At 31.6% G+C, this 27,458-nt stretch overlaps 1 protein-coding gene across 2 annotated transcripts; it reads right to left on the reverse strand.

Moving 5' to 3' along the window:
* On the reverse strand, window positions 1–27,289 carry Hdc (histidine decarboxylase). 2 transcript variants are annotated; one of them, XM_076767391.1, is made up of 16 exons: window positions 27,130–27,289; window positions 19,972–20,004; window positions 15,723–16,009; window positions 13,490–13,747; window positions 12,825–12,968; window positions 11,096–11,162; window positions 10,106–10,268; window positions 8,347–8,417; window positions 8,255–8,274; window positions 8,079–8,177; window positions 6,510–6,730; window positions 4,467–4,576; window positions 3,167–3,337; window positions 1,808–1,884; window positions 1,163–1,277; window positions 1–527 (listed from the first exon to the last, which is right to left on the reverse strand). In XM_076767391.1, the coding sequence occupies exons 2-16, from the start codon at window positions 19,997–19,999 to the stop codon at window positions 184–186; spliced, it is 2,175 nt and encodes a 724-aa protein (XP_076623506.1). In that variant the 5' UTR covers window positions 20,000–20,004; window positions 27,130–27,289; the 3' UTR covers window positions 1–183. The 2 variants fall into 2 exon arrangements, with proteins under 2 accessions (XP_076623506.1, XP_076623505.1); XM_076767390.1 differs by lacking the exon at window positions 27,130–27,289 and adding an exon at window positions 20,797–21,008.
* Window positions 27,290–27,458: the final 169 nt, after the last annotated feature.

The raw sequence follows: 27,458 nt of genomic DNA on the forward strand, positions 1-27,458 counted from the left end.
TTGGACAATAACTTTAGATTTATTATCGCAGCTGATTACTTTCTTTCCAACAAAGTTGTTAAGCATCACGAGGTTCGCGAAGCGCCATGCTTAATCTGAATAACATATAATCCATCGAAGAGGCGAAGGAGTATAGACAGTCTGGAACTGATGTGATTTCAATTAACGTTTGTCGACCGTTCTCTATTCTTTCTTCATACAATGACCGCATTTTCTACAGAAATCCGTGTTTTCCTCGTCGCCGTCGTTTGTTTTATCAGTGTCTTCGTGTTGGTCGGGCACGGTTGACAAATCACCAGTGTACGGACGATGACCAATCGCGCCTATTGTTTCGCTTCTGGGCAGATTTGCTTCGGTCGTAACCATGGACGTTAAATCGTTCGAGCAATCTTGAGGAACGATCTTGACAGAGCCGTTCGCGACTCCATAATTCGAGCGAGTCTTGGAGTTCTGCTTTCTCAAAGATTTGTCCACCTTCGAGGTATCCAGCGAGTCCTGTCGGGCCGTTGAATGTTCGGCAGAAACGTCTAACGATAGAAAGTTAAAGAGAGGTTACGCCATTATAGAAAATTGAAGAAATCGATTTCGTAGGAAACTTGTTTTCGAGTGTAATTTAGTCTTTTCAACGCGAATAACCGGTTTTGTATAATGGATGGAAAATAATAAAATTATTAAAATGAGGTATTTTTATTTTGGTCGTTGAAAGTAATTTCTGTTTTATGAAAATATATTTGATTGTTCTAATAATAGAAGCTGTATATTTTAATGAGCCAAGAAGGTTACGAAAATTTATAAAACAAAGAGTAAAATAAAGTGAATGTAGTTGTACGTTATTATTTACCAAATAATAATTAAAAAATCTTCATTAAATTTGACAAACATAACTCTTGTAAATTATGTAGAGATAAATTACGTGCATAAAATATATTGTATATTTAAAACTTTCAAATTTGGAGGAAGAAGATTTATTATAAATAAATAAATACATACAGCTGTAGCTTTAAAAGTGTATTCATACAAACAAATATCACGTGCTTCTTTTCAATAAATTCCATAGACCATAAGTTGCGAACCACTGATATATAGTTTGGACACGATTTGATACGCGGAGATTTCTGTAATAAATAAATGTAAATTCTTAATAGCACTTAATATTGCTTGCCATTATTGGATTGATTGGCGTCGGATCCAGTTTCACCGGTCCCTGAAGAATCTTCGTCTTCGTTTAGTGACAATTGAGGGGACATTTCTATAGCTGGACGACAACAAGCATATCCCTAACACACGAGAAATGTGTTTTATTAATATTTTAATAAAAGTAAATACCACGCTTCAAACATGCAGTGTGTACAAATTATGTAATTATTTTAGAAATAAAAACATTAAAAGCTCCATATTTGAGATCAAGGGTATAATTACATATACAAGTTATGTAATTGTTTTAGAAATAAAAATATTAAAAGCTCCAAATTTTCATATTTGAGGTCAAGGGTTTCGATAAAGAAATACGTTGTAGTTCGTTTGCAATTAATGATAATTCAAGTCATCATTTCGCTGGTGACGAATTTGTTTAAAAAGTAAAGAATACATTTTTGCGAACAAATAAACTTTTATCGCCAAAACTACGTTCCTCAAAGAAACAAATGTAAATTCGTACAATTAGTAGCAATAAAACGCATTTTTTCATATTTTTCGTGGTTTCATATCATGATTTATAGGTCGAAAAAAAATAAGTTTGATTAGTTTATAAAGTAGAAGCAGTAAAATTATGGTTTGTTATGGAAGAATAAAAAAACATGTTATTTACCTGTACGAGATCCATACGTGAATCTAAGGAAAATTGTTTTCCTGACATGAGTATTCCTCGAATTCGGCGTCGCATAGCTGTAAATACAAAGCAAATTAATTTGAACAAACGTAAGCAGTGTGTTCGTTTCAATCTATAACTTTTTAAATATTAATTATTTTTTTACATAAAAATCTGTATATCTTCTTGAAGGTATTACAAATATTTGAATATGAATAACTTGAAACATATTGAGCTTCTGATCCTATAATACTATATTTTCGTAAAAAAGGCTTCAAAATCTACAAGTGTACAAAGTTTTAATTAAATCGGTGACTCGATACTTTTGCTTGCGTTATGCAGAATTTGTGAAAATGGAGTATGAATTAATGGTCTCGCTTAAAAAGATTACTTAAATTATTTTAAACAAAACAAAAGTAATGATTCTTTTACGAAATGTACTTTAATGATCGAAGAATGTAAATTAATTTTTATTTCACTATTCAAATTTAGCTTAATATTTATCAATAATTGTAACAATGTTCAGGTAATGAGACTTGTCCCATAACTGGTAATTTTACCTTATATTCAATCGTAACAGTAAGTGTAACTGCTTATTTATTGTCTTCATAAATACGTTGCAGGCGTAACGGACGTCAACAATGGCAAACAACTTTGTCTGGTAAATGGACAAAACGAAAAACGATGTGGACTACTTAGGTGTGTAAGTGGATTGGGTTGTATCTATTTTTTTCACTCGTTAATTAAACTGGCGTGGTGTCGCATTTATTCCGTAAAAGCATCAAGGTAAATTCCAAAATAAACATAGAAGACAGCATAAATTATATTCATCGGATAAAGGATGAAGAACTCGTTAAAATGAAACTTATGTCAGGTCGATAGCGTAATTAGTTACGGAGATATAAAGGTTCGAAGCATTTGTTTACTTTTCGTTGTTTACGTCGCGAGGTCAGTGAACGTTTACTACGGCCTTAGCAAGGTCGTTGATCGCACGTGTTCGTTGTAAATAGTAAACACTACGTCACTCGGTCACTCGCGTGCGAGAGAAAAAGGTCAGACGCGTTAGACGGAAACAGAGATAGTGGAAATTAAAAAATTAACCCTTCATTTAAATTACGATATTTTCAAAACGCGAAGTCGGATCGACATAAACCAAAAATCATTTTAAAGGAGAGGTCTTGCCACTCCTAACAGTGGCTCAATTATGGAGAAAATACTAGTAGTTTCGGAACTGCATGTGTTATATAACAAAAAATTCTACGTACATGAAAATACTTTAAAATAGAACGGAATAATAAAATATTTTACTGGATTAACTAATTGTGGATCAATTTTCCAATTTCTTTATTATCTTTTTACCTGGGCTGTCTCTTGCTTCGAGTCGTAATTTACCGAAAGCTTTCGTGCAGTCTTCGAACACATCCGCCGTGTCATATATGGCAGCGAAGCTGCCGTTCACGATTTTCGGTGACATCGGCGAATTGGCCAGCAGCAAACTCGAGCCAAAGTTTTCGTTCTTCTCTCGAGTATCTGGAAATCGGAACGTTTATTTAAGTATCAATTCTAGCATTGTCGTTGTTAAGAAAATGCTGCAATTAAACGAACTAACGTAAAACAAGAAACATAAATCACAGGCAATTGGAAACTCGTCTTACCTGAGCTTTCTGTACTCCAAGTATTATAGACAGTGTATTTTTACAAAACAAACAAAAAGAGAAACGAAACAATGCGATTAGAAAGAAAATTGTTTATTATAATTTGTACAGATTGTTTAGTGTAGGTTGGAAACTTAAATTAATCGGGGAACTGGAATAAAAATTAAACAATATTTTATATATTATTTATGTGAAGAAGTGTGTCCTATCGTGTGAATTTGTTTATAAATTATTTAATTACATACATTTGATCCAGGAATTTTAATGTTTAGTATCGTGTGCGTTGTCAAATCTAATATATCTGATTCTGTATTATTCTGATATTGAGGAACTAGAAATATACAGGGTGTTCGGCTACCTTTGGGAAAAATTGTAATGGGAGATTCTAGAGGCCAAAATAAGATGAAAATCAAGAATACTAATTTCTTGATTGAGGCTTCTTTAAAGGTCCGCCTGTAGAACGGCAACCTGCGATCAGCTAGGTGCGCGTGATAGTGGTTCTCACTTAGCATGAGAAACTTTACTCATTAACCTATCGACAGCCTTATAGTTATCTGAGTGAGAGCCACTATCGCGCGTACGCAGCTGTTCTCAAGTTGCCGTTTTACAGGCGGAACTTTATTTCATGGTTTTCCTAGCCTTAAGTGTTTGCATATTTGTGTACATTTATTATTTAAAAGTCAGGAAGTTGCTTTTGATAAATATTACTTTTGATCTGAATACCATTCAAAGTTTTCATTCATTGATCGAAACACGTCGTCACGCAAAAAGTTTTATTTCAATATCATTCCTACCGTGAATAAATATTTGAAATAAAAGGAATAAAATCTAGTTTGATCTAAAAAGTCGAAACAAAATGATACCTTTAATAAAAGAAATAAGCTTACACTTCAGATTTCTTTGAGCAGCATGCAAAAGCCGTGTGCACAATGTTTGTCTGTTTATATTAAAGGCTCGATCGTATCAGCTGGGATCAAATGATCTACATTTCCATTCTGTGTTACCTGCGAGTGGAACTCTTGCTCGTACTGGTGAACTCGATGTATCTCCTAGGATCTCGTTCGCTGTATTCCGTATCTCGGCCCAGTCCCTTAAAATATCCTCGTTGGTCGTGCTGTAAACATAACAAAAGTTTCGCGTCATTTTTTTGCATAGGTGAAAAATGTTTTTAACAAAGATATATTTAATAATTTCTATCTACGTTGGACGAGTATTAGAATCGTAACTGCAATTGTTATGCTGTTTAATTTTACAATTGGAGTCATTGTAGAAAATAATGCAAAAGCCAAGAGATTTTTCAACAGGAAAAAATAAACATAGCTATAAATTAATAACAAAATTTATGTTTCTATATTTTACTATAACTGCAATAATCTAAACATATTATAAAATCGTTTACTTTTTACATTAATAATATACAGGGTGTTCGGCCACCCCTGGGAAAAATTGTAATGGGAGATTCTAGAGGTTAAAGTAGGACGAAAATCAAGGATATCAATTCGTTGATCGAGGCTTCGTTAAAAAGTTATTAACGTTTAAAGTTCCGTCCGTACTGAATTTTTTTCTCGAAAATGCGCAGAATTTGGGGGTATGTCTATTCACCAAAAATGATTGTAATTGACCCCCGCAACCGAAAATAATTTTTTCAGAGCGATTTGAAATTTTTTAATTTTGTCGAAAAAGTCCACCTTTTTTAATTTTTTTCTCGAAAGTGCGAAGAAATTCGGGGATATGTGTATACACCAAAAATGATTGTAATTGATCCCTCTAGCTAGAAATAATTTTTTCAAAGCGATTTGAAATTTTTTTTTTTCGCCGAAAAATTTAGGCACCTACCCCCTGTCGATTTTCCTTAAAAATTCCTTTTTCATTTTTAGTAATTTTGTTTGACGCCCTACAGAAAAGTTGTCTAATACTTTTTTGTAGGTATGCATGAGCTCTACTTCAGAAAAAAGTTTCATTGAAATATATTCACTATTATAGGAGTTATGGCTGTTTGTAAATTGGACGATTTTTATGGGGTTTTTCTAACATTACGGGGCCAAGGAACAACCTTTCCAATATTTTTATAATTGTTACATATTCTACACTAAAATACGCGTAGTTTGCTTTTTTAAACATTAAAATCGTCCAATCCGTTCTGGAGTTATGATGTTTCAAAGATTCGCATAGAATTTCGGGGAACCATATCAGGCCACAGATTAGATTTTCGGTAAGCAATTTTTTTCTCGAAAATGCGCAGGATTTTGGGGGTATGTCTATTCACTAAAAATGCTTATAATCGACTCCTGCAACTAAAAATATTTTTTCCAGAACGATTTGAAATTTGTTTTTTTCGTCGAAAAATTTGGGCATCTATCCAAATTTTTTTCTCGAAAGTGCGTAGGAATTCGAGGGTATATCTATTCACCAAAAATGCTTATAATTGATCCCCGCAACCAAACATAATTTTTTCAGAATGATTTGAAATTTTTTAATTTAATTTTTTAATGACTTTTTAACGAAGCCTCAGTCAAGAAATTGATATTCTTGATTTTCGTCGTATTTTGGCCTCTAGAATCTTCCATTAAAATTTTTCCCTTGGGTGGACGTATACCTTGTATAAATTCGTGAAAAAAATAATTGAATCTGTGAAAAAGCTTGTATATTCCATATCTTAATTTTAAGATAAACTGAAAGTACCATTCGTTTAAATTTGCAAGCACTATAAGTGCCAAGCCTGATTATTCGCAAATTACTTAGGAATATTAAAATGTAGAAAACATATCAAACATGAAGTATGTTTTTTTTATTAACCCTTTATATTTGTTGTATAATTTAATTTATTATGTCTCGAGTAACACATTGGATGTTATATTATTTTCTACAAAAACTTGATATCCCGATCATCTATTAGAATTGTTTATAATTATATACAAAGAGTCATGGTACTTAAATGGTCTATTATAGTATTCCCATTGATACATCGAATATTTCAAAAAAAAATTTTCTAATTTTAATACTTGAATTGTTTTCTACGAACACTCCTGAATTGTTGATTAACTTACTTGGTCGAAGTGACGGTAAACCGAATCACGTATTTTCCGTGCAAAGCAGCCGGTACACAGTGTACTCGGCCCCTCGTGTTCATTTTCTTCAACAAACGCTCCGTCAGAGTGTTCTCGCCACGAAGACGGAACACAACGAGTCCTAAGTGCCTTGGCGCTGGAATCTCGAAGCGTGCATCGGCTAAAACTAGCGCTTCGAATTTTTGTGCCAACCTGACGCCCTGTGAAATTCGATCGTAATTGTTGTTGAACGATTTAACATTTAAACCGTTCTGTCACTTGAACGGCGCGACCTCTAAAAACTTGATCGACTCGCGATTTGTAATAATACGTATCGATACGAAAACTGCAAGTTTCCATACGTTTCAAACCGTTCGTAATCATTTTATTCAATGGATCGATTTTAAACAATGAATTTGTGACGCCAATCTTTCAATTATATTTAGACAATACTTAGTCCCATTACTATCGACTGCTCATGTGAGTTAGAACTCCCATTTTTTTCTTGATCGCATTGTTCGAGTGCAAGAACGGCTTTAGTTATACGAAAGAGATTAGTGTTTTTATTTTGTTTTTAGTGTTAAAATAAAATCAAAGACCGTTGGTATGTTTAAACACATCAATTTTAGGCACGTAGAAACGTATATTTTTTGACGTTTCGTTAGTGTTGCCATTTTTAGGAATGTGATTATAAAATTTAGTGACAGTAAATAATCGCTGGTACAAAAAAAACCCAAAAATACGAAGATAAAAAAAGAAAAAAGTAAATAAATTTAATAGTATACAGTGTCTAACAGATATACGTTTCATCCGTTATAAGGGTGGTAAAGAGAACTTATACTAACAAGTATACCAATTTTGTTTCAAACTCGAAAGTATACAATTTTTAATTCAATTTACATGCAATATTTTTTATATGTCGAAACAAGCATAAATATACTTTCATAATGTGAACAGCTCATAGAGGCTAGCAACCAAATTTGTTAATGTAATTCTTGCGCAATATTGTTTTAAAAATAAAACAATGCTGTTAGTAATGAACATTTAATAATACCAAATGTGTGATCGTACCATTTACTATTATTAAGCATAACTTGTACTCAAAGATAATAAATTCACAATCTATACTTTGAGTTGTCCATGTAGAAATACAGCTAAGAATCAGATTTTGTCGGGAATGTAATTTTATCTATTAAAGCATCTACAATTCCTTGACATGTTTTGATAAATTGTTGTCTCGTAACACATCACAATAAATCGTGAATTTCTTTCATTCATCTAGAATTAATGTTCGATAAGCGATAAATGGTTAAATGTATCTCTGTTTCTACAAGCTTCAAAAAATAATAATTGAATCGAGCAGTTTGTGTAAGCGTATTTAAGTTTAAAGAAATGGCTATCAACTTTGTCGTTTTATTCATGAATCATCTTTTAATAGTAACCAATGAAATTGTGAAATCGGGCAAACGCATCGTATTTGTACGACTGATATTAAAAGTCTTTGTTGCACGCGTGTACGTGGTTTTAGATACAGTTTTTACTACGAGGAAAGTATGATGTAATAGAAACCTCGCGAATATGCTTCTGAAGGCCAGTGATTCCGTAATTTCTAATGACGAACCACAGTTTCAAGGCTCTGAATCTCTTTGACAATGGGATTTGCCAGTGCTAAAATATAAAATATTTGAAACGATATTATTTCAGTATAAGCTTGATAAAACATCTCGAAATCATTGATTGTTTACCATATAATCGATAGCAAGACCTGCAAATAAATAACACATGAATTTAAGACGTTGAGTTTAGTACTGCTTGGAAGAATTCGGTTTTTCCTTACCTGAATTTTCATGCTTCAAATATAACGGGTCCACGTTGAAAGTTCTGTGAAGAGCTTGGCTGCTTTTCACCCTGAAAGAACCACAGAAATTATTGCTTATTAGTTTTTCTACAAGGTCACTATATCGTATCGATCCGTCGTACCTTCTACGAATCAAACGTTTTCGCGAAATCTTATTTTACACGGTCGATTTCATTTCAAGATATTTAAATTAATTTAAGATCTCAGTTCGCGCGTACGATTCGATTTTAACGTTTGAATAAAATATAAACAAACGGTAATGAAATGCAAATGGCATACAAAGTTTTGCAACCATCTTAAATCAAATAAGGTTTAAATTTATTTTAAACTGCAAATGATTTGTCGCCAAGAAATACTCTATTGAATATATTCGTTCCTGGCGTTATCGTCTTTAAAATACGTTCAAACATCGTATCGAAAGATTTTGAATTATGTCAGGTCACTCGACGGAAATTGCAGGAAGAATGAAAAAACCGATTCTGCGCCCGCAGTCCGACCTATAAGTCGCGAGAAAGACAGTTAAAGATGATAACGTCCCGCGCTTACGAAATTATCGAGTTTGCAACGATTTGCGAATTTCCTTCACGCATTCTTCCGCGTCTATTACCTATTAACACATTGTCGACCGCTAATGCTTCGCTAAAATTTTCTGTGAGATCGGCGATTTTAGTTACGTACAATTATTTTTTAAAAATGTGGAATAAAACTGGGATTATTTTTGGAAATTAAAGGAGTATTCTAGCGTGAAGAATTTTTTGCTACTAAACTATAACTCCTTTTGCAATCAAATGTACAATTTACACATGTTTTAGCGACATTTAAACATTTTGTAGTCACAGTCAAACAGCCAAATAAATCAGGATTATTTATACAGTGTGTTCGGCTACCTTTGGGAAAAATTTTAATAGGAAATTCTAGAGACCAAAATAAGACGAAAATCAAGGATACTAATTTGTTGATTGAGGCTTCGTTAAAAAGTTATAGACACATTTCCGGCCACACAATATATTTTCGGTAAACAATTTTTTTTCTCGAAAGTGCGTAGGATTTCGAGGATATATGTATTCACCAAAAATGATTGTAATTCACCCCCACAAACGATATTTAGTGATATTTAAAAATTGTATAGTCATAGTCAAATATAGTCCTTTTTAAAAAAAGTCGTTTCCGGCTATTCTATTTGATTGAAATGAAACAACGTGAAAGATTCTTAATTAGTATGAGTTTGGCTATAGCTAGTAGCAAACCAAAAGAAAAAAACCGATAATTAAAAAAAGGGCAAACACTTTGAAGTTTGATTATCGATTTTAAGTTTTGTATTCCTATAATAATGACGTTGACCATCACATCGTTTAAACAGATATAACTTCGTTAATTTTAGGAGTTCAGACATAAGGTTTTGCAGATACATGTTTAAAATTATATACTTTGGGAAAATGTAAAAGGAAAGAAATCGATTTTTTCAAAGGTTCACACTAGAAGATCCCCCTTAATATGTATACATATACCTAAATGAGATATATTAGTTTAGATACAAGTAACTCCAATAAAATTGATAATGTTCGAAAGCAAAAAGATACCATTATTTGGGAAACAATAAAGAACTGATGCCTGCGGTCGAGAACGAGAAATCTCGTTTCTGGTCGTCAACGTATATTTTATGAAAACGAGAATTCTCGTTATCGGTCCTCAATGTGTTAACCGGAGCGAATTTCATTTTCTTCCTCGTGCTACTCACCACATTGCGGTGCAATCGAAGTGCACCATCAGCCATTTACTGGGATTAAATGCAATCGAATCGGCATATTCTATTCCTTGAAGCCAGCTTCGAAATTCGGGGCACACGAATGCACTGCCTGCATAGGCTGCATCCACGTGCAACCAGAGTCCATTTTCCATGCCTATCAATCGGGAGAAACGTTTGCAGTTTAAAATAAAATTAGTTAAAAATAACATTTAACTTGTAAGTAATTGTTGTAGTGTTCACTACTTTTGTTACATGCTTTATATGTATATGTTTATACATATGATGTATATTTCAACGTAATAAAACAATAAAGAAACTAATGCTCTGTTTGATTTATAATTTAGTTAATCATTACACCGCGTTCACATTTTATTTAACATAAATTTTTAATTCCCGTTGTTAATTATAATAGATGTACACGGGGTTAAGAACATATAATGAGTTTAACTTGATTTAATTTCTTAAGGAAATTTGATTTCGAAAATATTTTATATGGCGACAGAATATAACCTACTTGATGATATAAAAAATAATCATAATTCATGACTGATTTTCCGTTATTTTATGCTTTGCAATTTTATTTTTTTAAATAAAAATAAATATTCCAACTGATATAGATCTATGATATTATTAAAAAATTTAATTATTAATAAATATTCTCAATTTTAGTGACTATTTACATAGTTATTATTTACTATTTATTATTTACTATTTAATTCAATTGTTACTGCAAGATTGTTATTAATATTTCAATAGAAAGTTTTTAAATACTTTTAAAAATACTTGATCCCCGTTACATTTATAAAAAATGAAGAGGGCAATGTTTTATAACATGTTTTGTAATATTATCATTATATTTATTATTACTATTATATGACCGTTATTTACGTTTCAGTAGAAAATTTTCAAATACTCCTGAAAGATACACCTAAAAAGTGTGTTTTATAACAACAAGCAAAGAATATGTTGCATTTTACTTACACACTTGACCAACTTCTTTGAGATTGTCGAACGCACACGCACCAGTTGTACCCAACGTGGCGCAAACCTCCATAAACAAATGAAACGTTACACATTAATGAAGTTTAATATTCCAAGTGTTGCATTGATACATAGTCTCAAGAAAGGAAATATTACATGCACAAAATTTATTGTCCTGCAAGTTTCTTTTACCACTGGTATTGCACAGGACGTTCTTTTTATTTAATTTGGTTTAATTTAGTAGAATTGAAAGCAATATTTTAAATGTACTATTGAAATTTAAAAACAATCGCTATGAAAACTTTTTTGATTATCCAATAAAGTATTATTTTAATGGATGAGGTATCTGTATTTTATTATTATTATTTAACTGTTCTGCAAAGTTTTTAACACGTCGTTTAAAATTCGTTTGAGCTTCGATACCATCCCCATTTTTCCCCAAATCTCTGTAATCGTTGATGTTCGTATTTAAATAATATAAAACATTCTCCAAATCGATGGATTTCGTTTTCTCCTACTAAGTTGCAAATGTTGTTTTCGTCGATCTATGAAAAACGAACGGTACTAATTTATAGGATAACCTGATTATTCCGTTATTAATAGCAGAATTTATAGTAAATTATAAATCTCTTAAGATGTCCTAGTAAAACTGTAGCAGTGTCACGATGGAAATTATTTATTTTTGATGATAATGAGTTTCTGTCTTCCGGATTTTCTGTCTTGTAAAATAAGGGATACTAGTCACTGCCACTGGGGACCAATTAGCGAAAAGACAATCCGCCTTGCAACGTCATGTTTGCCCTCTTTTCTACCGCATCTATCTACTAACAACTCTGGTAGGGTTAATTGGAAGGTTGATCTTTTTTAATGCAGTATCACTATCCCCTATAATGACTTTAATTGAAGACAGAAGACATATGTACCTTTTTACCAAGTACTTTTTAATTTGATGCATTAGTAGTGATATTGTCCAGAGTCATATCATTTGTCCTCTGCTAATCTTTTTTTTATAGTTTCAAAAATTTTTTAATATTTTTTTATAGCTATTTTTAGCTAATCGTTACTTCGTTAGCTAGATATGTTACTTCAATCACTATGTTGGACAAATCAACTGATTAAAAAATATCGTTAAAACTTTTAGATGTCGATAGTGTGTACAAGTTATACAAGGTGTCTTAGTAATCATGAGAGGGAGTGTCTATGTGAAAAATCAAATGGAAAATGTAAAAGAAAATTTTTTCATACGAGGTTTCGTTTTCGAGAAAAACGATTTTGAAAATTCATAGGGTAGACGTGCAACACAGTAAACATAGTATAAAAATTGTATTCTATACTTTCGATTTATTTTTGTTTATATAAAATCACCCTCTTTCCAGTTGACTACTGGTACAATTTGTATCAATATGTTTAAGAGATATTTATTAATAAATTAAAAAACGTTTTCTCGAATATGGTGGTTAGCATTAGTAACCACTTGCCACAATAATTTATCCCAGAAGTTTATCTTAGTTTGCAAGAATATTATACTTAGACTTGGATGGTCAACCTTGCTATCATTGTTTGTTTTTTAAATATATTTTGTTTCTTATTATACACATGCCTAAAAATGTGTTCCATAAAAATTCACTATAAGTAAGTACACTAAACAAACATTATATTTACATCCTGTTTATAGAGTTTGAAATTAAATAAAAATTTATAATAGTAAATTATGTATATCAATACTCACAAAGAAGGGAAGCAGACCCTCAGTTCTATCGTGCATTATTGCCTCGAGTAACGCCTCGCCTCTCATACTGAGATCGTCGTCAGATTCGATATACTTCATTCGTACCAAACCTATAAGACCTGCCTTTTCTACGCTGGAATGAGCCTATAGTACACACAAACACATATACACATGCACTCGTAAAATTCATCAAATTTTTCTTGCGAAGTACAGGCAAGCAAATTGCGAAATGGGTATAACATATTGTAAAACGAGAAAAAGTGCATGAATTATAGATATTAATTTGAAAAAGAGTCGTTTGGACTTAATGCTACGCGACAGATTCGCAATTGGTGTTTGTGAAGTGGTATTAAAATTTAAAAGAAAATTTTTCGTAGACGTGCAACAGAGTACGATTTTCACATCAGTATAATCAGTAGAATTTAATTACTTTGAACATGAAGCGTTATATAAAAAAATTGTATTCTACACTCCCGATTTATTTTTGTTTACATAAAATCACCCTCTTTCCAGTTGATTACTGGTACATTTTGTATCATGGATGTAAGTTGTTAGGTTGTATTACTTATTTTGAACGTGGCGTGCTTTAGTGAAATATTTATGACGAAAGGTTCGAAAATAATAGCGTGTCGGGACAGAGAAGGATTCGAAGTAGAAATACGTACTTGGTCGGAGCAATAGGCGACAAGACGCGAATTAATCTCAGCTGGTAAACGGTCCGGCTCGTTTTGTTGCACGTCTCTAATGGCTCGGGTTCTTGCTGCGAGTAAGCAAACGAGGGTGGCTTCCGATGCGGTTGTTTGTATCACGCCACCGCCTCCAGATCCTCCTGGACGATGCAGGAATTCCTCTGGCAGACCGATCATTTTCCCCAACCAGTTCATTACGATGGTCTCTAGTTCCGTGCACGCAGGACTCGAAGCCTTTTAAAATGCACGCACAAAACGTCGATGTTTTACAGTGGAACGTATCGCTGCTCGAGCAGACGCGACCAATTATGGGCGAAATTTATTTCAATTGTATTTTAAATGTATTATAACGTATTGAATTTTATTTTAACTCTTCCGAAAGAAACTTTCATTGAATGATATAGTATATTGTGAGCGAAATTTATTTTAATCGTATTTCAAATGTACTATAATATATTGAATTTTATTTTATCTTTCCAAAAAGATATTGTTTCTTGGGTATTTTTATTTGTACTGCACTGAAAATATCAAATATTATTATTTGTAAATATAAACGTTTCCGACTATTAAATTCGCCATCTTAAGATGTATAATACAATATCAATTTTATCTACAATGAAGCGTAGCAGAAATGTTTTAACGCTATAAATATAAAATTATATAGCGTGAAATTTACTGTAATTTGAAACATTTTTTATACTATATTATACATACGAAGATGATTAGTTTCGCTGTCGAAAATATTTATATTTACAAATAATAATATTCATTATACACATCTACTTAGATAAGAAATCAGTTCTATTAACACGTAGAATGCAACAGATCTCTATTAGAATTCAAACAAATAGTAAAAAAATAACTATTTAAAAAGAACTATTTAGTTAAATTCTTTACACTTTCAATATTTTCCTATTATTTTCAATTAAAATTACTTTGAAGAATATATTTATTCGATTAAAGTTTAAATGTGTCGATTGAAGTTTGAGTCTACTGTGGTACACGTCCTAATTTTAATTCAAAAACAAGTTTTTAATTTTTTTGTATGTTTGTAAATATATAATATACTCTTGGACAGGCATTGTAATATACTGAATAATAATTTATGAATAAAATTAATATTACTATTAACATTATCATTCGCAGTAGTGATTTTAAATTTTCTTAGGAAATTATTCAAGACCTTCCCTTTTCAAGAGCTTTGACAACAGAAATTCATATTAACAGCAGCAGACAAAACGTCCAATGTGAATGGCACACCTTTCGAACTCAATACGAAGTTTCTACAGACGATCGCGATGTATCTATACGCGAGTTCTGCTGTGAATTTACACCATAGAATATAATAGTAATTATAAACTCTTTCCGAATAATTTGTCTACTTCACTATTCTAATCTTTCAATATGAATTATTGGAAAGTGTTTCAAGCAGTTTACCATCATTCGAATAAGATAAAACTTAATAATAATATTGCAAGTCTGCAACAACAGTAACATAACATTTTCCAAGCATCAAATTGGATATGGATTTTTGATTTTTAATTTTCCACTTTAAAAATTTTAGAAACAGGATCTCAGAATATTTCTAATAATTAATATTTCTCAAGTTCCGTCATTCTTATTGCAAAAAATCTATGAAATTCAAAATAATCACAGGGACGTAATAATTTTAAAAATCAGTAAAGGAGAATCTTAATTAATAAAATTATTTTTAAAAAATGACGAGTTGCCAGTTTTAAACAAGGTGTTTTTATTTACATTGTAAATCATATGTTTTAAATTATCAAGTAAAGTACCAGTGTTGAATCGATGAAAAAGATATTAATATCTTATTTAATATTATTTAAAGTTTGATTTGAAGATAATTATAATATTGCTGAATTTTTCTTTTTTTATCAAAAATTATAATGGCAATCTGAGAAGATTTGCAACTAATTTATTTGTTATATTGATAAGCATACTCTTTTGTAGAATCAGTTTAAGTCTGCACATGTGTGATAGATAATATTGTTCTTCTTCAAATGAATTTAGAACAATTGGTAACCATAATATTGTTGAATATTGATTTAACTATTATCTTTTTTTCTAAAAAATTATTAATGGCAATCTAAAAAGATTTACAATTAATTTATTTGCTATATTGATAGGCATACTCTTTGGTATAATTAGTTTAAGTCTGCACATATGTGATAGGCAATATTGCTCTTACCCAAGTAAATCCAAGACAATTGATCGCATCGGCCAACATATCGCCCAGCAGGCTGGGTGGTGAATTCAAGGCGGGAAAATAAGCGTGCATATGTGGACTCTGCCAATGCGTCACTCCTGGCATGATGCACTTTTCGATGTCTACAAATATGTCCTCCCAAGGCTCGCCGTCCACCGGTGCCGACGATGGTAGGACATTTCTCAAGTAACCTGGAGAAACCGCCGGATAAACGCGTCGAGTTCGAATATTTCCCAGATAATCGGCGATGTAATCCACCATTTCCTTTCCTAAAGATACAAAATCGTTTCACGAGTTATAGTTGTGGTGAAAATAAACCGAACATATGTAATAAGTAAAAAAATCAATTTAATTTATCGATGGCAATCATCGTAAATTCAAAATTTATTTAATGTTGAATTTAAGAAAGTATCGATTTATCGATTATGCAAGAAAATCGATTGTAACAAGGTCAAAATTAAGCGAATGAATATTTATAAAACAAATACTTATTAATACTTGGTATTGTAACCTTTTGCTTGTATTATGGCTTTTAAGTATCGTGGCACATTTTCTATAAGTTTTTCAGGATACAAATTTTAATAAAATGCATTAAAAAGGGAAATATATGAAAATATACAATTCAACGAAGAGAAATTTAAACTAAATGAAGAAAGGGAGAATCATGTCACTGTACTAATTATCAACAGATGTTAGACAACTATTTGTTGCCTTTTATAACGTTATTAGAAGATGACAAGATCATTATTCAGCAAAATAATACTTCCAGTCATACATTATTTTCAATAAAAATATAGTTTCAAGAGATATTTCTACAGCCATAGAGTTCTAATTTGAATGCTATCAAGAATATATAGAGTATTATTGTGAGAAAAGTTTATCATTGCGACAATCCGTAAATTGGCAATATTATAGAACTTAAAGAACGAATAGACCCTGCTTGGACAGATATCCCAAATGAAATTCTAAATAAATAAATCGATAGTGATTTAATTACTAAATGAAAAATAATTAAAATAAATATTGAGTTTATATTTTCCATAATCTGAAATACAATTTTAAAAGAAAATTATATTTTCTTCAAATTTCTGAAGAGGAATATTTTTGTTATTTCCAAATTTTTATTTCATATCACAATATGAAAATAAATGGTTTTTTCCACTTTTGTTTCAATGTCATGAAAGATAATATGTTCAAGCTTATAATTATTCGCAACAGTATTTATATTTTTAAGTCGATAAAAGTAAAAATATGGCCTGCGTTATGAAATTATTATGATGAAATTTTCATTGCTTCTACTATAAAATAATTATTAGAAAAAATAGTGGTTACGTTTGAGTAAAGACGTAACACAAAAACGTACAAACGGTTTTTTCGACTTGATTAAAATTCTTTGCAGCACTGTATTCGCTAGAAATTATAATCAATAGTGATGTATTCCTAGACAAAACAGAGTACGGGACGATGTGTATTACAAATCAATAGAAACGAAAGCTCGACGTCGACGTTTTCCGGTCGAGAACAATTATTTATCTTCGACGGAAAACCTTAAACCGATTATCTCCGGTGCTCCGTATTCTGGGGATTTAGCCTCTAATATACCGGGAAAACACTTCCGACGATGCTGTCGTGGTCTCGGGACAAAGTTTTTGTCTCTCTCCCAATTCGCTCGTCGATGTCTATCGCGTCTAACAATGGAACAATGGAATTCGACTTGTGTATTACTTAAACGTTTCTCTAAATCGTAGGTCAAGTACGGTCTCCTGCAAATCCACGACTTCTTAACCGTTCGGGGTACAGAGACGACAGTGCGATAGATTTTTACAGACGAAATTGGATTCAAGGAAAAGAAAAGTCGCGTTGAAATCGTTCCTCTAGGATTCAGAGATTTAGATTGTATAGACGGAATCTAACGGTGACCGTATTGGAAACAGTATCGAATCCATAAACTTCCCATAGACTTACTCCCGTTCGGTGATCCCCCTTTATTGGCACCGTTTTAACGGCTAGGAACGTATCTGATGGCGTATTCTAAGCTCCTTCTTTTATGCATGCGTATTTGCCCGTGGTGCAAGATTACAAGGTTTACAGACATTTACAAGACCGATATCCGTGGTAATGGGAGACACTGCATCAAGATAACAATACATTATCGAGCAACGCCTATTTATTTAAACGTACAGTACCACGTGTAACACCTCAAGCCTCTAGAAAGTTGCAACTTATCAATTCTATAGCAAGACAAAAATCTATTTGTAATCTACTATATAAATTTGCATGTAATAATTATTTCATTTAAACGAACAGTACTACATGTAACGCCATACACATGCCTCTAAAAAGTTGTAACTTATCTATTCTATAGCAAGACAAGAATCTATTTGTAATCTACTATATAAATTTATATGCAATAATAATTTTATTTAAACACACAGTACTACACGTAACACTATACAGGGTGTTCGGCCACCCCTGGGAAAAATTTTAACGGGGGATTCTAGAGACCAAAATGAGACGAAAATCAAGAATACCAATTTGTTGATGGAGACTTCGTTAAAAAATTATTAACAATTAAATTCAAAAATTTCAAATCGTTCTGGAAAAATTATTTTCGGTTGCGAGGGTCAATTACAACCATTTTTGGTCATTATATATACCCCCGAAATCCTACCCACTTTCCAGAAAAAAATTCGAATAAGTGCTGAAAGTTTTGGGTAAAAAAAAAGACGTTCGAATCGTCTTGGAAAAATTTTTTTTAGTTGCATGGACCAATTGCAAGTATTTTTGGTCAACAGACATACCCCCGAAATCCTACTCAGTTTCGAGAAAAAAATTCCTTACCGAAAATATAATTTCTGACCAGAAATATCACTCGAAAATTTCATGCGAATCTTTAAAATGTCATAACTTCTGAACGGATTGGACGATTTTAATGTTTAAAAAAACAAAATACGCGTATTTTGATGGACAATATGTACAAATCGCAAAAATATTCGAAAAGTTGGTCCTTAACTCCGCAAAATGAGAAAAACCCCATAAAAATGGTCCAATTTTCAAACAGCCATAACTCCTACAATAGTGAATATATTTCAATGAAATTTTTTTCTGAAGTAGCGGTCATGGGTACCTACGAAAAAGTATTAGACAACTTTTCTGTTGGGCGTCAAACAAAAATACTAAAAATGAAAAAGGCATTTTCAAGAAAAATCGACAGGGGGTAGGTGCCTAAATTTTTCGGCGAAAAAAAAAAATTTCAAATCGCTCTGAAAAAATTATTTCTAGCTAGGGGGATCAATTACAATCATTTTTGGTGAATACACATATCCACGAATTTCTTCGCACTTTCGAGAAAAAAATTCAAAAAGGTGGACAAATTTTTCGACAAAATTAAAAAATTTCAAATCGCTCTGAAAAAATTATTTTCGTTTGCGGGGGTCAATTACAATCATTTTTGGTGAATAGACATACCCCCGAAATCTTGCGCATTTTCGAGTAAAAAATTCAGTACGATCGGAACTTTAAACGTTAATAACTTTTTAACGAAACTTCTATCAACAAATTGATATTCTTGATTTTCGTCTTATTTTGGTCTCTAGAATCTCCTATTAAAATTTTTCCCAGGGGTAACCGAACACCCTGTATAATCGCCTCTAAAAAATTGTAACCTATTGATTCTATAGCAAGACAAGGGTCTACTTATAACCTACTGTCTAAAATATATAATAATGTAAAACGTATAATGAAAAACAATTTCAAAACAGATTTAAATTATCACTAGATTTATGGAACACGTCACTTTGACGGGTTTTAGGTTACATACTTAAGGATGTAGAATTTATAAATATTATTTGTTAGCAATTTGTGTTTTTGTATTACATTTTTTATTCTTAGTGCGTATTTTATTTCTGTTGTAATTATTTTTGCGTTAAAGACTCTTATGACTTTTATGACGTGATACAAATTAGTTAAAAATTACTGTATAGTTCTCAATGCCTTTTTGCTCTTACGTAAAACATTGTACACATTCATCCATGATACAGCCGACATTTATAAACTACGTACAGTATTTATTATTCATACGTGATAACGTTACTTTTGTTTTGCATGTATGCAGATAATAGTATACGCAAAAACAAGTAATGTCGTTATTATATCAATACAATATTATATAATTCCAAGGATTATAATTTACTACATGCTATCGTCGGAATAAGTTATAATCGTTACTTACCATGTTTGCGGTACTCCTCCAAATTCATATTATCTGTAACGAAAGCAATACAGACACTATAGAATTTACACTAAACAATATTATTGAATATACTTGCAAACACTAAATAAAATTTCCATTATAACTAATACACGAGTTTCAAGATCGAATGCAACAGCGAAATAAAGAAGTTGTTTCTCGTATTTTTTTTCGTCGAATATTCTCACAAAGTTGGGCAAATGTTATTTATAAATAACGAATATAAATTTTAATCTATTTGTAAATTAACTCCTATGTTCGTTTTAATCACAAATTCATTTAAAAATCAGAATTTATCGACGAATTTTTCAAAGCAATATTCAAACGAGCTTAACATTTTTATTCGTTATTCGTGAATAAAATTTTCCCAACTATGTCATATGGCAACACTTAACACATTATATACCATACCAAAATAAATTATTACAGTCTTAAACAAATTTTAAACATACTGTTTTGTGCAATGTATTTGCATTACATCCTTAAAAATCAAATTAAAAATATATAACTGTAGGGTTATGAATTACGTACACTCATTTACACGTTTTATATAACGTATCTGCACTATATCTTTAAAAATCAAATTAAAAATGCATAACTAGCGAATGAAGCGATTCTTTGATATTTACTGACGCAGAAAAATTATTAAAATTGAACCAGCAAGTGTTATGATTGAAACAGTAGTGTTATGAATTATGTACACTGGTTTACAATGTGTTAATATCAACTTAACAGGTGAGAAAATATTCGCGAAGATTATTTCTTTGAACACTAACGTATCGATTAACGATATTGGTTAACGCTCACCGTTGCACCTCACAATAACCAAATCTCGAAATTTCGATGGCACCGTATCAGGCGCATGTGGTGACGTTTAATTGATCTCGCCGCCGGAAGTGGTAGTTCGCGGAAGGGAGTCAAGAATCGCAGCGCGTTTCGTGGAAGCTTAGATTTTAGCGAGCGTAAAGACTGGATACGCTTAGTCGCCCTATGCGTGTTGACCTAGCATCGAACTTTCACGCCGCGATAGGTACTCGCGAATGATTTTGTACGGATTCATCGTCGATCGATTGTCACATGGGCCCAGAGCTTATTAGGCTAGTGTCACAAGGCTCCCCGCGGCCTAGAACTAGATCGTACGCTTTCCCCGATTCGACTGCGCGATTTGACCTTTCCTCGTAACCTTTTTTTCCGTGAAAAACGTCTCAAAACTTAACACATCCCCTAACCAATCGAGGAAATATCCCTCTCTGTGCTTACAAATATCTAGCAATATTGTGCTTCTACTAACTCTGATCTAAAATTAAAGATAACATTATGATGGTACTCTATTTTCAAACTTTTGAAAGAATTGTTTTTTTTCTGTTAGATTTTCCTAAAGAATGTGCTAGTGAATAAACCTCTCGTTTCTTTTACATTTTTTTAATCCACGAAAGTGATGAAAAACATCAAATTAATAATTAATCTAACCAAGACCTTTCATCGTAACCTTTTCTTTCGTGAAAAATGTCTCAAAACTTAACACATCTCCTAACCAATCGAGGAAATATCCCTTTTTTAACTTTTAATTAGCGAAACGGGAAAATAAAACCCTTGAAACGAATTTTTGTTACCAGTATTTATTTTTCTATATTATGTACATAGTTCACAGTACATTTCTACTAACAAAAAAACAAATTTCTTCGAACAACTGTATACACGAAAGACTCTATATTTTATTTTTGTAATCAGACCCTGAAAAGTCTGTCTATTTTTTTGTTTAAATAAAAAAAAAGAACATTATATCAAATTTTGATTGATAATTCAAATCGAAGCGACTGAACTTCTAAACTGTATCTTCAAAGTTTCGTGTTAAACGAGGCCTAATCTTATCTAAACGTAGAAAAATATTCTTTCTGTACTTCTGAGCTCTGTTAATCGTTTAAAAATAATGCCAGGATCTGATTGTGGAGAGAAAGTGTTAAAGTTCCTTCGGAATGACTCGAAGAAACTCGCTATCGTTGGCCGAGGTGTATGGCGAATCGTGATGATTACACAGAGAAGTAAATATAAACGGAACAAAAGCGCTCGCTTCAAAGATTATTTTCCTCCATCGTTTATTAAAATACTCCGACTTAAATTAAAGTTATGAAGGCATTACTTTTCACTCGAGCATCATAGAATGAGAAATTTCCTAGCTCCTTCTCAAGTGTTGATTCCTATGAGAAGTGAGTGAGAATAGTAAAATCTGTGATTATCACGCGATCAAATTAACGTGTATGTAGTTTATTTAACTACATTTTCGTGCACGAAGAAGCTCGATCCACTGCAGGAAAAATTAAATATACCTCCCAATAATATTTGAAAACTAGGTAATAGTAAAAAAGTATACTTATAATTTATTTGAAATAAATATTATTACGTAGCTTTGAAACACAACAAATAATTAGGAGTTTTAATAGTATTCAAAATAGTCAGATGTATGTATATGTTTATTTCCTATTATTTCCTATTATTTCCCTGTTCGAAGAAATCTTTAATTTTTTTTAGACAGGATTAACACTAGATTTAAGGACATTGTTTATATACTTATTTCTATAGAAGTCTGTCATATTATAAAATATGTATTCATATCATTACGTTATAATATTTACGATTTCTGTAACTTTAAGTATTGACGAGTTCTGCAAATCTAGTGTCAAGCTATGAACTAAAACACCAACATTTAAATAAACCATCATAATTAGTACTAAGCACAATTTTCGAGAAAGTACACAAGGCCTAACACAGTATTTTATTTCCTCAAATTAATATCAAAATATAGAAAATATCAATACAATGAAATAGATTCTTACATTCAATTACTGTTTTTAGCTGAACCATTTAAAGAGCATAATTTCTTTCTTACGAAGCACACTAAACCAGAAACGCTTTTAGGATAGAAAACATGCTACTCGTTCTACGATTTTCCAAGTATTAAACTTGAGTAACGATAGTAGTATAAATAAAGCTACTTGCAATGAAACAATTATATTGCTATAAAGTATAGTAAAATAGGATTTCGAGATAGTTGCTTCTGTCTTCGCAGGTAGTTATTATTATTAATTTATTATCAGGGAAACCCGTCAGTACAAAAAGAAGTAATATGTAAGGAAAAAGAAAATAAAAATTATACAGAGGAAATGCTATCGCTTATAAAATAATTAATGTATGCTGCAAGGGTAGTTTTAACAATTTTAAGGATTCTTCAATTATATCTGTTTTTGTGTATACGAAGTTAGCATGAATAATCATTCTATTTATCTTGGATAATCTTGAGTACGGATTAAACCATGGCCAATTAGATCTTAAGTTTTGTTACACGAGTAGAACTTAGACGGACACACATAAGAGAATGTTGGAAATAGGAATGGCTTCTTCTCCGATATTACTTAATCCTGTTTTGGGGAAACACAGAATCTCACTCGCGAATATCGCAGAAATCCGAAGCTATTTATGTCTTCTGCGAAGTGGGGCTAGCTAAGTCAGCGTTCAACTTGATTTTGCAAATTAAATTATGGGTAGCAGTAAACTATGAACTTTTTTCAATTCTAAAATGTTAATAAATAGATAAGTAAATAGTACAGATAAAACAAAATATGAAATTTAAACAAAATTAAATAATATATACATGTTAAAAGTTACTTGTAATTAAATCAAACAACATGGGATTAACAATCTTTTCTTCCAAACTGACTTGTCGAAGCCACAAGTGTTATGTTAAAACAGTTTTTTTTTTATTATGAAATTAATACTACTTGTATATTGAGATTTCCTTCGAATTAGTACTACTGAATAATTTGTCTGGAATCGAAAGTAATAAATTGATTTCGGATACAATATTGTAAGAATTGTTGGAGTTGTAGAAAAAACCATATACACTCGAAACTAATATATTTATGTATGATATTTTTGTTTTGAAATAAATAAAATTAAAATGAAAATGAACACTTTCTCAACACTTTCTAAACAATTTGAAAACTAAAATACAACAAGCATCGATACCTCATACAACAATAGCAGCAGCAACTGAAAACGTAATCCGTAGAAATGAAATGTGTATTCGTACACAAGGAAATCATTTTGAATATTTTTTGTAATCTTACTAATACAGAGTTTTAATAAACACAATGTTATGAAATATTCAAACTTCTTTGACATAAAAAAATATATGACATTCCATTTAAAAAATTGAAGGTGGCCTTCATCTTTCGCAAAATAATGTAACTATGCAAAATTCATATACACTGTCCTACTGATCATAAAAAACTATAAAACTTTTTCCTCCCTCATTTTTTTCTAATCATAATAGTTTTCGAAAAATTACTGTATAGTAACATAATTTAAATTTTAAAAAATCAACTTTACTTATCCAATCAAATTATAATAAATTTCATTAATGGGAAAAAACTGAAATATTTGTGTCCATAAACAAAGAAAAATAAGTGAAATTATTTAAAAATTTGTCGTATTCAAGTAAGAATTACTGTGAATCATAATTATGACTAAATCATGCAACAAAATTTATTTGGTCAATAATTCTTATGTTCCGTAATTTATGTTACAATGACCCTCAACTTTATTTCTTTAATTAGAAATGTTCAAATTAAGTTAAAATTGCGTAACGATCATTACATATTATACATATCATACATATTCAAAAATATTAAAACAGTAAACGTTTCTAAAGGCAATTCTCTATTATCATCTAAATTGTTAAGGAAATTAAACTTCATCGTATCGAAAATGTACTTTCTGACTAATGTATCTATACTGCTTATTTCAATATAATTGTATATGTTTACTATATATTTGAAACAATAGATAAGTATATACCATATATTTAAATATATTTAAGTCATCACTTTTTACTTCGATCTACGCAATATCTATACATATAATATAAAGTGGCAGTGAAAAGGTTATAAAACTCAAATATTTTTCTGCAAAATAGAATTACAATTATTAAGCCGATTAATTCTTTGAAGTACAGTGGGTTCAAAAATAATTCACGTTTTTAATATTCGAATATGCACGGTGAGATATTTTGCAATTGACCACGAAGAATAAAAATAATTAGAAATATAAAGGTTTACATTATGTCGCATTTGTTTAGTCAGAGAAATTCTCGACACACGTTACATTAGTCAAGGCGAAAAAATATTGGATTCGTTTTCCCTTATATCTAATTAAAAAATAAAATTTCTGTTCAACTTGGAACTTTTCTTGCTCTAAACATTTGTACCTCACGGAGTTAAAGTACTTTTTTAAATTTAGTAATGTCTACTGTAAACATTTTTTATTTTTTAGAAGCCCTCAGTATATTAAAAAGAAAAACTTTTTTATACAAGAAATAACATTCTTGGTATACAAAGTATCTAATTTTATTGCATTTCGACTCGGCTGTGCTTGAATTCATGAGTAATATAGTTTATTAGTATATATGTAATTAGTTGAAACAGATTATTGAAACGATTAATAGCGTTACGCCTACGGCAGGATCTGCTAGATAGATTTACTGATAAGTCCAGTTAGCAGATCCGCGATGAAATACAGAATTATTGCTCCGTACTGAAACTATTATTTCCAAATCGTAAAGTGCTTGTAAATTTATAAAAATTTTCTGTATATAAAGTAATAATATAAAATTTTTAATTATCAGCACATATTCTGACAATCATCACTTTGAACCATAATAGAAATAGGTATATTATAATATAAGAAAATAAAGAATAGAGGTAGAAATAATATCTTGGACTTTCTTTTATAAAAATAATAGTTTTATATCACATGTAGTGTTTTTCTTCAAATAACGATATAATGTATTTAATAATTTTCAAATATACGAAGAAATGTGGTTATCTGGGAGTTAATAAATATTCTATACTTGATGCTTGGCTAGATTCAGAGCAGAAACATCGAAGATGTTTGTTAAGAACAAACAAATTTTTTAAATATTATTTTTATGTAAACTGCAAGTATGTGTGCGATTTTGTCCATCTTCGCTTACGTAGCATTAAAACGAAATGTTAATATTATAGTTTCACTGTGCTTATTAACAAATATTCTAAAAAAATAAATAATTAATGAATCAAGAACTTGGACGGTTCTAAACAATGCCTTGGCAGGGCGAAACAAACGTTGAGTACTCAATAAAATAATAGTTTCAAAGCATTTGATCTATTGCTTCTTCATTCTCTGGATAATTAAACTAACGATTAGATCCATCTGTCCACCCAAAAATAAAGAAAGTCTAATGCGTCCTTAGACTTGTAATTCACCGTCGTACATTGACGATCGTCTCTGGTCCTTAAAAGGGATTAACGATGACAATCAAGACGTTATCAATCGGCGATTACACGCAAGAAAATAAAAGATCTGGGGGGGGCTCATACGGGCGTAAAATGGAAAATCGAACATCGACAGTCGCGAGGATCTCAAGCTTAAGCCAGAATGACGCTCGACGATATTAAAAGCTCGTCCTTCCACCGTTTCCGTTTCCGACTTTTGTAATTTCCCGTAGCTTTCAGTATCCGTGCGCGATTCGAAGGATTTATCAGCGATGCCTGCTGCTTAGGTGTGACACGAGTCGCTGGTACTTGATGACGATTCGCGGTTTCACCGGAAAATAAAGCGAGATGATAGCCGGCATTTCCCGATCGCGGCGATAGTCGAATTGCTCGACGGGAATCGTTTTACCCGTCGATGCAGAAATTAGATGCATCGAACCAACAGCGATCAATTTTTAATTTTATTTCCACTACGAGGCTGCGAGATCTCGCTCTTCTCTGGCTCGACGAATGATCCAAATCAAGGGACACACGAAGATTAATATTTAGAGACATTAACAATTAAACGAAGCAATTGCAACTTCCTTAGAAGAAATACACTGATTTAACTTAACTTGTTTTCCACGTAACGGTTACGTTATTTCTCAAATTTACGAATAAAAACAAATTGAATCCTTCTAACGTTTTACGGCAACCACTGAATATGTCACTCGTGAATTTTCCGAGTTTGAAAGAAGGAAATGTTCGCGTTCAAATTATCATTACCGCACTGACAAAGTGAAATTTCATACGATATCGAAATTGTAGATTGTTAAAGTATAGTTTTAAAAACCTGATATTTCTGGTGTTCCCGTGTCCCACGATGAACCGAAGCAGCAAGGTTTTAGCGCGATTCAGAGGGAAACTGGAGACGAGTTTGTTAAAAATAATGATCACTTGTTCGATGACTCCGGTGACAAATTCCAGTACTGGAAAAACAGATATCTCCACGGTTGAGGGGAATCAGAGGAATGCAAGTCGTTCAACAAGTGGCCGCTTTTATACAGAGACGCGCTAAGTACAAGCTGCTTTGGCGCAAGCGTGGCCGAAGACAGAGTGAGAAACAATTTCTGTGACTAAGCTTTGCGATCTTAAGGGACTACCGATGAACGATCTCGTGTT

The sequence above is a fragment of the Colletes latitarsis genome, chromosome 6, assembly GCF_051014445.1.
Source record: "Colletes latitarsis isolate SP2378_abdomen chromosome 6, iyColLati1, whole genome shotgun sequence".
Classification (NCBI taxonomy): domain Eukaryota; kingdom Metazoa; phylum Arthropoda; class Insecta; order Hymenoptera; family Colletidae; genus Colletes; species Colletes latitarsis.

Bases quoted from the DNA above. Each gene is read 5' to 3' on its own strand.
- Hdc (XM_076767391.1), bottom strand. From the start codon at position 19,999: ATGAATTTGGAGGAGTACCGCAAACATG. The intron at 10,269-11,095 runs GTAAGTAAAATG...CCCGATTGATAG, and splicing joins CAAAGAAGTTGGTCAAGTGT to GCATGGAAAATGGACTCTGG. The intron at 6,731-8,078 runs GTTTCTATTACA...CGAATTTCACAG, and splicing joins TTCAGAAGCATATTCGCGAG to GGCGTCAGGTTGGCACAAAA.